The 13,453-nt window shown below is 38.0% G+C and overlaps 1 protein-coding gene across 2 annotated transcripts; it reads right to left on the bottom strand.

Annotated features, from left to right (window-relative positions):
• Positions 1-2,677, bottom strand: si:ch211-222k6.2. 2 transcript variants are annotated; one of them, NM_001386816.1, is given in 3 exon segments: positions 1-1,391; positions 2,014-2,109; positions 2,638-2,677. In NM_001386816.1, coding segments are annotated over 2 exon segments (1,095 nt in total). In that variant the 5' UTR covers positions 2,069-2,109; positions 2,638-2,677; the 3' UTR covers positions 1-351.
• Between the last annotated feature and the right edge of the window lie 10,776 nt (positions 2,678-13,453).

Raw genomic sequence — 13,453 nt, forward strand, 5'->3', positions numbered from 1 at the left:
AATTAAACATTAACATTTATTGTTAAACTTCATATATTACAGCTGATAAAGTCACAATCATGGTATAATTAGACTAAGAGTCCATAAAGCATTATAATAAAGCATATTACACCTTTTAGGAGGAATAAAAAATTTGAACTGATCTGAACTTCACATTTCAAAAGACTAGAGTGGAACAACTTACTGTGATTTTAGACATTTGTTTTTTGTATGATTGTTCAGAGAATTTAAGTAAGCAAATTTTTTCCCACATGCAGGACAGGGATGCACTTTCACTTTCACATGGATTTTCATGTGATCCCTAAGGTGTCCTTTACGTTTAAAACTCTTCCCGCACTGATCACACACGTGTCACTTTTCTCCAGAGTGGATCTTCTCATGCGTTTTCAGATGTCCTGGCTGACTGAATCTCTTGTCACAGTGTGGACAGTCGTATGGTTTCTCTCCAGTGTGAACTCTCTGGTGCCGCTTCAGTTGGGCGCCATCAAAAAAGGTATTCCCACACGCGAAACACACATGGTTCTTCACACCGCTGTGTCTTTTCTGGTGTTTCTTTAAACCGCTCAATTCCATAAAACTCTTTCCACACAAAGAGCAAACATGAGGCTTCACCTTTGCATGAACTTTAACGTGATACTTAAGTGCAACGGATGTAAAGAAATGTTTACCACACTGATCGCAAGAAAACGGTCTAACTCCAGAATGATATCGCAGATGTAACCTAAACGTGTCCAACTTTCTGAAACTCGTCCCGCACTGATCACACATATACGGCATCTCTCCGGTGTGGATCTTCATGTGGTCATTGAGGATGTGCTTGAGTTTAAATTTCTTCCCGCACTGATCACAGGAGTACGGCTTCTCTCCTGTGTGGACTATTAAATGTTTATTGAGATTTCCTTTATGTGTGAATCTCTTCCCGCATTGATCACATGCATAAGGCCTCTCTCCAGTGTGGATTTTCATGTGTTCATTAAAGTTTCCCTTATATGTGAATCTTTTGCCGCAATGACCACACGTGAATGGCATCTCTACAACATGGGATTTCATGTGTTCATTAAGGTTTCCTTCATCTGTGAATATCGTCCTGCATTGACCACATGTGTACAGCATCTCTACAGTGTGGATTTTCATGTGTTCATTAAGGTTTGTTTTTAGTGTGAATATCTTATCGCATTGATCACATGCATATGGCTTTGTTCCCCGATGAAACTTCATGTGAAGATTGAGACTTTGATCACATGAGAAACTCTTTCCACACTGAGGGCATGTGAAGTGTACTTCAGGTCTGCTTTGGAAAGAGGGACTCGTGGATTTTTGTCCATGTGTGTCCTGATGTTTCTCTACTGCTTCAAGGAGTTCTCCAGTCTGCCTGTTCTCCTTCATCAGGTCTAAAACGAAAGTGAAACCTTTCAAAAACGTTTGATTTTCCCATGTTAATGTATTGTATGATTATTAAAAACTGCAAGGCTATCTAAAGGATAGCTGAAAGTTCTGTAATATTATCAAAGATCAAAACAAAAGTACAAACTTTAAACTGTTTGATTTTTCAGGTGTCTTATGTGGATGTTATGCAATAAATCATTTACATCAATGGTCTCAAACTTCATTCCTGCAGGGCAGCAGCTCTGCATAGCTTAGCTTCAACCAGTTCCAACTCACACCTGCTTAACAGTCTCTAGTAGTCCTGAACATTCTGAGTAGTTGGATCAGATGTATTTGATTAGGGTTGGAGCAAAGCTGTGCAGAGCCTGCGGCCCTCCAGAAATCGAGTTTGATTTACATCTAGGTTGTTCTAGATGTTCAAGCATGTCAGGCTTTATTCTGTGATAACATCTGCATGAATGTACTTTATCCCTTACTCAGCATTTGACATCACGTCAGTACCTTAAATAAGCATTAATTTTGTGCATATTGTGAGCTTAATTATGCAGTGCTGTCTGCAAGAATTGCTTCAAGAAAGAAATTAAAGCTCTAAAATGTTATAATAAAGAACCAAGTATAAACACCAACCTATTAGTTCTTCAGCATCTTCATGTTTTATTCTGCAGGATTCTGGACCATCCATGTTGGTGGTGTTCTTTTTACAGACTCTTCTTCACTTGTCATCTGGGGACAACAATCCAGCATTTATTGGTCAAATATTGTGTGAGGAGCTTCACTGAAGAGAACCGATGTGTGATACAAGAAGCAGAACTGACAAAACCACAGCAATAGATGTTATCACACTGATTCGTTCATAAACACAAGCCTGTTATATCAAGTCTGTTGCTTGAGTCTATATATTTTTACATAAATTCACTTATTACAAGTATTCATATTGTCTGTGAGTCAGTTTGGTTTTAACATCAGTGAAATAAAATGAAAATATTCCCTAATGCGCATTTCTATTAATAAAACATCAGGCCAATCTGACCCAAAACTAACAAAAACACACGTTAAATTGTTTAGGTCGTAAGAAATTTGACATTTTTTCCTTACGTCGTTGTCTGCTATGCTAAATGTGTATTCAGTCAGCAGAAGCTTGAAGAGACGAACAAACAACATCAGCAATATTGAAATAATCCAGCAACGACAGTGTAAATGTTAATGTTCATTAATTGTGTAAAACACAAAGCTCTGTGAACTGTCGCTTACCTCAGCTCGGAACACAACAGACAACTGAAGGCGCCGGTGGTGACGTCATCAACGCGAGCCGAAAAAATCAAAACAGCGCCACATGTAGTTTTTTTCTTTCTATTCTTCAGCCAAATGTAGTTCACACATAAACAAGGAATTATTAGTTTGTGTTAGAAGAAACAACAATCGCTTTTTAATTTAATATTCTGTTTAATTATTGTGTTCACTGTACGAGGTATAACAGTTAGTATCAGTTTATCTTACTTATTATGTTTGAATCCCTGACTAGTTTAGCTGCTCTGCATTTGAATGAGCTCAAGTTAAATACACTTTTAATTTATTTTTATTGATTTAAATTTATTTTATTGATTTAAATTTATTTAACTATATAAAACAAGAACAGACTTTGTGGATGGTAGCTGAAAATAAAGGTGAATAGGCCTCCACTTCTTAAACACTCACACTAAAATAACTAATAGAAATAAAAACTGGTAGCCTAGTAGCCAAATATTTTACAACTGTCAAATATAGCTATGATTTTTCTTTTACAGTGAGAGTGAAGTGTCCCATTGTGTCCAATAATTTGAGTTTCCACATGTAAATAAAGAACATATTCTTCAGATATTAAAGATTTCCTTTGCACGCACTCATAATATATAAATACTGTAGCTAGCAACTACTTTACACCTATGTTTCCAATTTTACCGCAACTATCTGGGAAAAACAGATTGAAAGTCCATTTTTGTAGTTCATAAGTTTTAATATGCATGTAAACAGCATACATGAATAAGCATATTTTTTGTAGGGAATAGACACGTCCTCTAGTCTTAAACATTAAGTTTATTTACTTGACAGTATCTGCTCATGCTGAGAAATCATTCATTATTGCATCATTAAAGTGTCCTAGTTTCTTGTCTGAACTTGTATTTTCCTTCATTCTGATTAAGCACTGCTCAGAAAACAGTATTTAGGTCACCCTCTGGCAGGATGTTTGTTCAGTCTTTCCTTGTTTATATATTTTACATCTTGAGTGTAAAGTAGAGATTACTAATATTACCTTTGTTTATATTTTAGCTCTATTTTTGAAATTATTCCAAAAATTGAAATCACAGACGATGCAGTGGCGCAGTAGGTAGTGCTGTCGCCTCACAGCAAGAAGGTCGCTGGTTCGATTCTCGGCTCAGTTGGCGTTTCTGTGTGGAGTTTGCATGTTCTCCCAGCGTTTACGTGGGTTTCCTCCGGGTGCTCCGGTTTCCCCCACAGTCCAAAGACATGCCTTACATGTGAATTGGGTAAGCTAAATTGTCAGTAGTGTATGAGTGTGTGTGGATGTTTCCAAGAGATGGGTTGCGGCTGGAAGGGCATCCGCTGCATAAAAATGTGCTGGATAAGTTGGTGGTTCATTCCGCTGTGGCGACCCCGGATTAATAAAGGGACTAAGCTGACAAGAAAATTAATGAATGAATTAAAATCACATCCACTAGTTGTCCAATTTTGTTCCACCAGGTGGCATCAAAGTTCAAGTCTGTTTTAGTTTCGTTTTTCAAATGATGCATTCCCAGTTTAAATATTTTATTAAAAGTAAACTACACACTTATTTTTTACCAAATGAAAAAGTTTAAATGCTATCTGATCAACTTACAGAGGTTTGACTCATTTTGCTAAACATTTTTATATTTATATCCACTATTAAACATGTTTATACAGTCAATATAATAAGTAATGTTAATTAGCATTAAACTTCCAGATTCACTGAAAGGACATGGTGCCACAGCCATATCATCCTGCAGCCCAAGACCGGTTACTCACTGAAGCTAAGCAGGGCTGATCCTGGTAAGTAGTGCCTGGATGAGAGACCACATGGGAAAAACTAGGTTGCTGTTGGAAGTGGTGTTAGAGAGGCCAGCAGGGGGTGCTCAACATGTGGTCTGTGTGAGTCCTAATGCCCCAGCAAAAAGTGATGGGGACACAATGCTGTAAGAGGGCACCATCTTTCGGATGAGATGTTAAACCGAGGTCCTGATTCTCTGTGGTCATTAAAAATCCCAAGGCACTTCTCGTGAAAGAGGTGTAACCCCGGTGTCCAAGACAAAGTCCCTCAATCGGCCCTTACGATCATGGCCTCCCAATCATCCCCATCCATCGAATTGGCTCTATCACTGTCTCTCGACTCCACCAATAGCTGGTGTGTGGTGAGCGCACTGGCGTCGTTGTCCTGTGGCTGCCGTCGCATCATCCAAGTGGATGCTGCACACTGGTGGTGAGTAGAGACCTCCCTAATGATTGTGAAGCGCTTTGGGTGTACGGCCATACACAATAAATGCGCTATACAAATACACATTAAATTACATTACATAATCATAAATAAAATGTGACAAATATGAATGACAACTCGAAACAAAGACAATATAGATATTAACTTGCTATGTTATTTTAAAAAATAATAATACTGGAGAAGGTCATGTAAATTATGACATTTTAAAGATAAAAAACATATAATGTACATAGGATATTTATTTTTTAACCTATAATTGATTGATTTTTTTATCCTTAGCTGCAGTTACTTTATCATACACATATTTTAGTGAGATATAGAATAGCATATGACCACAAGGGGGCAGACGCGTGTAAATTACAAATTTGAATCTGTGAAACGTTATTGCATCGTGATGTCACTGCGTTCTTTTTTTAGAAGAAATCGCAGTTTATGCGACGGGAAAACAAAGAGCTTCCCAAGGTTAGAATAATGGCAACCACAACTTGCATGAAAGTACTATGCTACACTTTGTAATGTGTCTTTAATGCACACATAGATGTGCTATATTATCTTTTGTAAAATAGTTTAAATGCTAACGCTTACTTCCCTGCTAAAAAAACAGCTTAAACCAGCCTAGGCTGGTTGGCTGGTTTTAGCTGGTTGACCAGCCTGGTTTTAGAGGGGTTTTGGCCATTTCCAGGCTGGTTTCCAGCCCTTTCCAGCATGGTCTTAGCTGGTCAGGCTGGGAAATGACCAGCCAAATCCAGCTTGACCAGCCTAGTTTAAGCTGGATATAGCTGGTTTTGGCTGGACGCCCAGCTTGGCTAGGCTGGTCAAGCTGGTTTTAGCTGGTCATCTCCCAGCCTGACCAGCTAAGAGCAGGCTGCAAATGGCTGGAAACCAGCCTGGAAGTGGCCAAAACCCCTCTAAAACCAGCCTGGTCGACCAGCTAAAACCAGCCAACCAGCCTTAAGCTGGATTTTTCAGCAGGGTTAGCTTTTCTCCTAAAGAGATTGTTTAGGAACTCCATGGCAGGCGGTGAGCATCGTCAAAATGCTTGTTTTGAAAGAAGCACAAACCCCACTAGGTGTCAGAACAACTTGAAATAATGGCCCATATGCACACAGACTTTTAATTTTCAGCCAGACAGCCCAAGGGCTTCCAGTGAACTGTCTTTCCATTACAGAACTGTCACGTTTATCCGATTTCTTTAAAAATCAGCAATCTTCACTGCCTGTTAGATATACGATATGAAGTGGGTCAGATAAGAAGCACAGCATTAAAGTCAATTTCCCCCCACCATGTCTTTAAAATACGACCGTTTATTTTACCCCAGTATTTTCAATGGAATTTCTGCGTTAGCTTGTTTCTACTGACGGCGCTAGCGGTTAACAGACTTTCATCTCATTTTGCCCTTGAACAACTAAATGAATGCTTAAGTCTATTTAACTGAATGTATTGTAATTACATTACAACATCGATGCTGTAAGAACAACCTTGTGAAATTGATAATACATTAAGCTTTCACCAGAAGTTTATTGTTGGCACAACTAGCTGTGCATAGAGCCCATTATATACATAATTTAGTGAGATAATGATTAACATATGACCACAAGGGGGCAGACGTGTCACATTGTAAACTGGAACGTTATTAGAACATGACGTCACTGCGTTCTTTACCAGAAGAGATCACAGTTTATGCAGCGGGAAAATAAATAGCGTCCCAAGGTTAGGGCAATAGCAACTCATACAACTTGCCCAAATATATTATGCCTGGGGCTTTCAAACTTGGTCCTGGGGGTCCAGTGTCCTGCAGATTTTAGATCCAACTTGCCTTAACACATCTGCAAGTATGTTTCTAGAAAGCCTAGTAAATGCTTGATTGGCTAGCCCAGGTGTGTCTTAGGCGCCGTTTACACTAATGCGTTTTAGTTTGAAAACGCACAAGTTTTGCTACTGTTACGCCATCCGTCCACACTACGCCGGAGTTTTCCAGCGCCAAAAACAGAGCGTTTTGGAAATGCTGAAGAGGCCATTTTCATTCTAAAACACTGATGCTCCGTCTTAGTGTGAATGGGGGAAAACGGAGACATCTGAAAATGGAGGCGGGACTGCAGACATTCGCCTCTCTGATTGGGGCTTTTCCTCAATATTAAGTAGCCTAACACACAGTTCAGTCCTGCATCCTCTCCTTATAAGTTCAGACTTCGCAAGTTTGGAAAGGAAAACAGACTCCCGAGGACATGTCGGTAAATCTTCAAAGGAAACAGTGTAGTTTATAATCTTATTTACATCACCCTGGCTACATTGTTTCGCTATCTTAACAATAAAATGAAAACATGATATAAGGAACTGCCTATTTTCATATTGATATTAACAACTTAACAGACAGTAGAAATGTTGAGGCGTCATGCTGCACATATGAGCGGCATCATCTTCACTGTATTTATATTTTTAACAAAACGGAGCCTATAATCTGTCTTTAAAACAAACAGCTTATGTATCACATAAATGTGCTATATTATCTTTGGTAAAATAGTTTCAATGCTAACGCTTAACTAGCTTTCCTGCTAATGAATGAGAAAGGAGCTCCATGGCAACCGGGAAGCATTGACAAAATGCTTGTTTTGAAAGATGCACAAACACAACTTGATAAAATGGCTGTGTTGACCTGTAAGGGAGCTTTTTAATTGCATTCATACAGTTTATTTTTTCTTTATTAATGTGTTTGTAAAGAAACTTCATGAATAATTTGATATTTAAAGAAACAGGAATTTTAAAATGACTTTAAAAAAATGTATAATGGATATATTAACGTTCTTATACATTTCCTTGAGTTTTTGTAGCTTACATCACAACCCTACATGTTTTGCTTACTGTAATTTCAGAAGAAGCAGCTAGACATTTTTCCATGGAAATCCCCCAGCTCCATCTTCCCCTGTGTTTAGGAAACACTGTACAGTATGGGAGGGGGAGGGTACAGAAAAAGAAAATGGATCCTTTTGAAAATCCTTCCTGTATCTCTCTCCAGGCAATAACAAACCACGTAGCTCCCGCAGTTATAGGTGTGCTTTCTTTGAACAGAGACCTAGAGTCAATATTTGTAGAGGAAAGGACAAACATGGTAAATCGCACTTCGTTGGCACAGGAAGTTGGGTTTTTTTTTAAGAAAAATCTACCGCTCAACAATGGTCTGCTTTGAGACCTCTGACACAGGATGCGGTTTGGCAAGTGAAACAGTGACAGACCAAGATAAAAATACGAGCTTTCTATTGACGCACACGTACAGATTTGCAGCTTTGTCCTGTACCAAAAAGGTTTCCCAGCTTTCATTTTCAATAAAGGAAACATGATATCAAACAAACAGATCCGTTATAATAAAGGAAGTTAACTGTGTTTAAAAATAAATAGGGAGGTCTTAAAATGAGGAACTTGTTTATGACTTTTAACCCTTCCTCTATTTCATAATGTTCTCAATTGCTTCTTACACAGTAGTCCTGGTGCTTAACGTCGGAAACATCAGGGAATCCCACTTTATAAAGCACAACAAGCCTAGTCATACTGTCTGTGAGTGTTATAGCAGCTCATGCTTACTGAAAACAACAGATCAAGTTACAGTATAAACACCACGCTCCTCCTTTAGACCTTCATTAAACAGGATAGAGTGTAATGGATGCTCTCCATTACTGAAAATGCTTATCATTAGAAATGAGTGTTTAAGCGGTGGTAAACTCAGAGGGTCTCCCTGAAAATGTCAGGTAAAATGCAAAACTCCCCGACCTTTGTGTGATGCTGTTACTCACACGCTATGCAAACAAAACACGGTTGACATAGATATCATTTGCCATCTGGGAGTCGTAGCTTGGCAACATGACCCAACCGATAGCGTAGGCAAAACATGAAGCTAAAACAAGGAAGCTCTTTCCTTTTGCTGATCTCTTTGTTTAGTGTTGGTCGGTCTGATTCATAATGATGACTACAGACAAAGGGAAAAAGGGACTTTTGAAGGACAAAAGATATTTTGGAAGCTCAGTAGACAAACATTGTTCAGTGTAAATCTATAGGTATACTGTAAAACCCAACAGTCAACTCTATTAAATGAAATGAGTGTAGTTAACAAAACATTTATTGAAAGTTAATTCCACTCATTTTAAAAGAGTTTTGAACTCAGTGTTGTAGGTAATGAATTAATTAAATACTGCATTACTTCAACTTAAGTTCACAGTACTCATATAGATTAGTTCCTTAACTCAAATAGTTTGTAGCAATCGATTTCTTCAAATGGTTTGGGCTGCCTTAATTTTTTGGGTTTTACAGTGTACTGTAGAAAAGTAAAGTATCTCTGTGATCTGCAGGAAATGGTGGCCTACCAGAACCCAAAGTGCGAAAAATTGGGGTTTTGTGAAATGCATCTCTTTTTTTAATCAATATGTGACTGCCGCTCTTTGTAAACGTTATATTTTAATGTCTTCTGCTACTTTTTATTTGGGCCTATTGTCTGTCTGGGTGATATAAATTTAAGTAATAATAGTAAAAATAATTCCTTACTTTTATATAGCGCTTTTCTGGACACTTGAAGTGCTATTGGGGGGGGATTGCTGAAGCATATCACTGTGGCCCCCCTAAATGTATAGACCCTTAGCAACCCCCCCCCCCCCCCCCCCAACGATGCCCCTGTATTTCAGTACATGTTTTGATGTTATCTAGTTTTATATTTATAACAGTGACAATAAACTCTCTTCGTTGATTTAAAGCTGTTAATAAAACACTCTGTTGACACAACACATTTACAGTAAGCAGTTCTGTTAGCATTAAACTACTCTCTAATGGGAAAACCAGCTTCACCTGCAATATCACTAAATGACCATTTAAGGAATAGTTCACCCAAAACCATTTACTCACTATTTACTCTCCCTAATGTGGTTCGTAAACTTACTTTTGTAAGTTTCTTTCTGTTGCTGAACACTAAAAAAAGAGATACTCAAAATATCTTATTTAGTATTTGCCAATAGCCTACTGGTAAAGTGTGCTGTCATATAGCACTGAGGTGCTCAGGGTAGAGCTGTAATTGGGCCATAAAAGTTAGGGTGGACAGGGCCCGAGCCCGATAGGATTTGGCCAGAGCCTGACAAGTACATTTTTAATTGAAAGCTTTTTAAAAGCCCGAACCCGTTTACAGCCCAACATTATTCAAATGTGCACATGCACACAGCTCTTTTGCCTTTTTATTAAGAATGAGTCATTTACGTGTTTTAAAATTATTTATTTGATTTGGTTACTTTATTGCGCTAATCGAAATGCATCGATTATTCATTACCCGGGTTTTTTCGAGTTCGGGCAAAGATCTTTAGCTTTAGCTCACGGTGACCTGAGTTTTGTTGGAATATCAAGCCAATTCCATGCGTGTTTAATAAGAAAAGTTCTGAAGAGGGTTTTCTTCAATGCCAAAAATATTAGTAATTTATTAGATACAAATGAATAATTCGATGACAGAGCTCTGGGATACGTTACCCCAATGCAATACAAGAATTACATTCAAGAGGTTTGCAACTACTATGCATTTCCTGACTCCAGCATATATACACAACTGATATTAAAAGGTGGAGTTTTGGTGTAACGTCACTTATCAGTCATTCTACAGTCTTTTGGCTCTTGTACCCCTAGACATACTTCCTCTTTCTGCAACCCTTCTAGGCATACCAGAACTGAACAATTACATGCATCTTTAATATATTTCACAACTTCTACAAGCATCAAGACAACTTGTGACATGTCTAGACAGCAGTCGGGAACAACCCTAAATTTATTCTTTAATTATTTCCTCTGGTCAGCAGTTCCTCTAAAAGTATGCAGCACAGTAAAAAAGAGGAAGTGTGTCAGGTCAACATGTGCTATTATGCAAAAGAAAAAGATTGATTAATCTGTTGTTAGTCTAAACATTTTTCTAATAAAAATAAAGACACAAAAGTAATACAAATAAATTAATTTTTCCTGCAGTTTGATTCCTGGCTTGTGGTCCTTTGCTGATTCTTCCCCCTCTCTCTGCTGCCCATGTATTCCAGTCTCATCACTACTGTCCTGAATAATAAAGGTTAAAAACCCTAATATATATTTATATATATTAATTTTTTTTCTTTTAAGCTTAGTCCCTTTATTAATAAACCACCAACCTATCCAGCATATGTTATATGCAGCGCATGCCCTTCCAGTTGCAACCAATCACTGGGAAACTTCCATACACTCTCATTCACACTCATATACGGCCAGTTTAGCTTACCCACTCATCTATAACGCATGTGCTTGGATTTGTTCGAAAAACCAGAGCACCTGGAGGAAACCCATGCCAACACGGAGAGAACATGCAAACTCCAAAATGCTAACTGATCCAGCCAGGGCTCGCACTAGCCCAATATATATATATATATATGTTGTGTTCAACAGAAGAAAGAAAGTCAGACAGGTTTATAACAAGTGATGAGTAAACAATGACACAATTTTCAGTTTTGGGTGAACTGTCCCTTTTACGTATGATTCGTTTTTTAACCTTTCCATCACATTTATTCGGAAAACCCGAAAGAAACCCACGCCGATATGGGGAGAACATGCAAACTCCACACAGAAATGCCAACTGACCCAGCCAAGGCTCAAACCAGTGACCATCTTGCTGTGAGGTGATCATGCTACCCACTGTGCCACCACATTGCCACCCTTTCCATCACCTACAATTTTTATTCTTTCAGCTGATTGCAAAACAAACAATATTCTCTCTTTCTGCGAATAGTTTTGATTAATAAGGCTGCACATTTTGTCATTTGCTTTTGTGGTCCTAAGTAACAGCAGCTGACATTTAAACTTGACTTGTATACGTGTGAAAGAAGCACAAGTGCATAGATGCTGCGTTTTGGTTTTGACCTGCGATTGATCGTCAGTACATTTCAACAGGAAGTGGTGGTCACTTAACGTGATGCGACAGACGTTCTCATGACAGGCGCTTCAGTCCCTGTGACCTAATTAGGTGTATGACTGCGCTAATCTGATCTCATTTTTGCACACTGTTGATTACTATTTCAGTACTTATCTAATAATCTATTTTCTCTCAGTGTCTTCTGGAGGGGCGCATATTAAAGAGTGAACTGTGCAAACTTTTGCAACTTCTCTACAAACATCACAATGAGATCTCTGATGGCTGAGTCAGATCATAGGCCTGGGTTTTTCAGTGAAGTAGAAATGAAGAGGAATGGACTTTAGATTCAGAGAAGAACTAAAAACCACAGTGATGCTTGTAGAGGGGTTTATCATTTACATCAAGAAGTGTGCACTGCAGAGCAAAGCACGTGCAAGAATTCAATTTAGACTGCAGAGTGAGCAAATAAACGCCCTATAAATTAATGCTTATATTGCTTTTTTATTTGCAGCTGATTTAACCAGTTTAATCTCCTCAATAATGCAGTGCAGTAACTTTATGTAATCTAGGTCAGGGACTCAGGGTACTGTACCTATATGTTATGTACCAAACTGTGGTTTGTTTCAGTGGAATGTGCAACCATGTGCACAACAATGAGAAATGGTTGCGTGGTGGCGCGTGCATGTGTGGTACCAGAGCAGAGTGGATGAGGTGCTGCTGATGGCTTGACCCTATTTCTGTACTATATGATCTTCAAATAAACTATAAATAACTGTATCATAACTGTATTTTTCATTAAAATGTCTCAATTAATTATTACGCTGTAAAATTATTTTTAAGAGCGTTATTACTATTTAATGACATTTTGATTCATGACAATCATGATTATAAAAGATTTATGACGAGTTTTGCTGTCTTGGTAATGTCAAGTTGTCGTGACAAAGTCAAAAACGGGGTGTGATGTGTTTGTTTATGTCATAACAATGTCATGTTTGCATTTAAAATTTCATAACTGAGCGAATGACACTTAATGACAGTTGTTATATGCATGCATTAAATCTCATTCACATTCTTGACGTGTGTTATTTCATGATTATAAAGGTTTTATGACAGTATGAACACCCCTTTAAATACAACCTAATTCTGAGTGTAATACGGACTTTACCAACTGATTTAAATTAAATTAGCAGGACCAAAATTAACCTAATGTTTGAGTTAGTCCATATAGTTTACCCCAATTTTTGTTTAAATAACCAGCATTTGTAGTGTACTGCTTTTTCTATTTTACCCTCTAGATACTACCTTGTTGGAAGTCTAAAACAGGGGGCAGCTGTACTTCAGGATATGGTAATTTCATCCAAATTAGGGTGTTTACAAAAAAAAAAAGAAACATCATTGGGAAACGAGAGTTCCACAGAGCTCTGTTGATAATGACAGAACTTGCTATCATAGTGACTTTGGTTTCATAACAAGTTGTGAGCTGATCTTGTCAAGCAACTATCCCACCAAATACAACTTACTTTAAGATGGTTTTATTTTTATATTCCAACACAGCTATAATTATCCAGCTAAAATGAAGACTGTTAAAACGTTAAATGGTCAGTTTTACAACAGGACAGATCATTTTAATTCAATTAGGTTATTTTTAGTTGTCAAGATTCCCAGTACAGTAG

The sequence above is a fragment of the Danio rerio genome, chromosome 22 (assembly GCF_052040795.2).
Source record: "Danio rerio strain M-AB ecotype USA chromosome 22, GRCz13ab, whole genome shotgun sequence".
Lineage (NCBI taxonomy): Eukaryota > Metazoa > Chordata > Actinopteri > Cypriniformes > Danionidae > Danio > Danio rerio.

What these genes read in the sequence shown, in the direction of transcription:
- si:ch211-222k6.2 (XM_087302777.1), bottom strand. Translation starts at nt 2,068, where the DNA reads ATGGATGGTCCAGAATCCTGCAGAATAAAACATGAAGATGCTGAAGAA. An exon ending in AGATGCTGAAGAACTAATAG is followed by an intron (nt 1,392 to 2,013) that starts GTTGGTGTTTAT and finishes CTTTCGTTTTAG; the next exon opens with ACCTGATGAAGGAGAACAGG.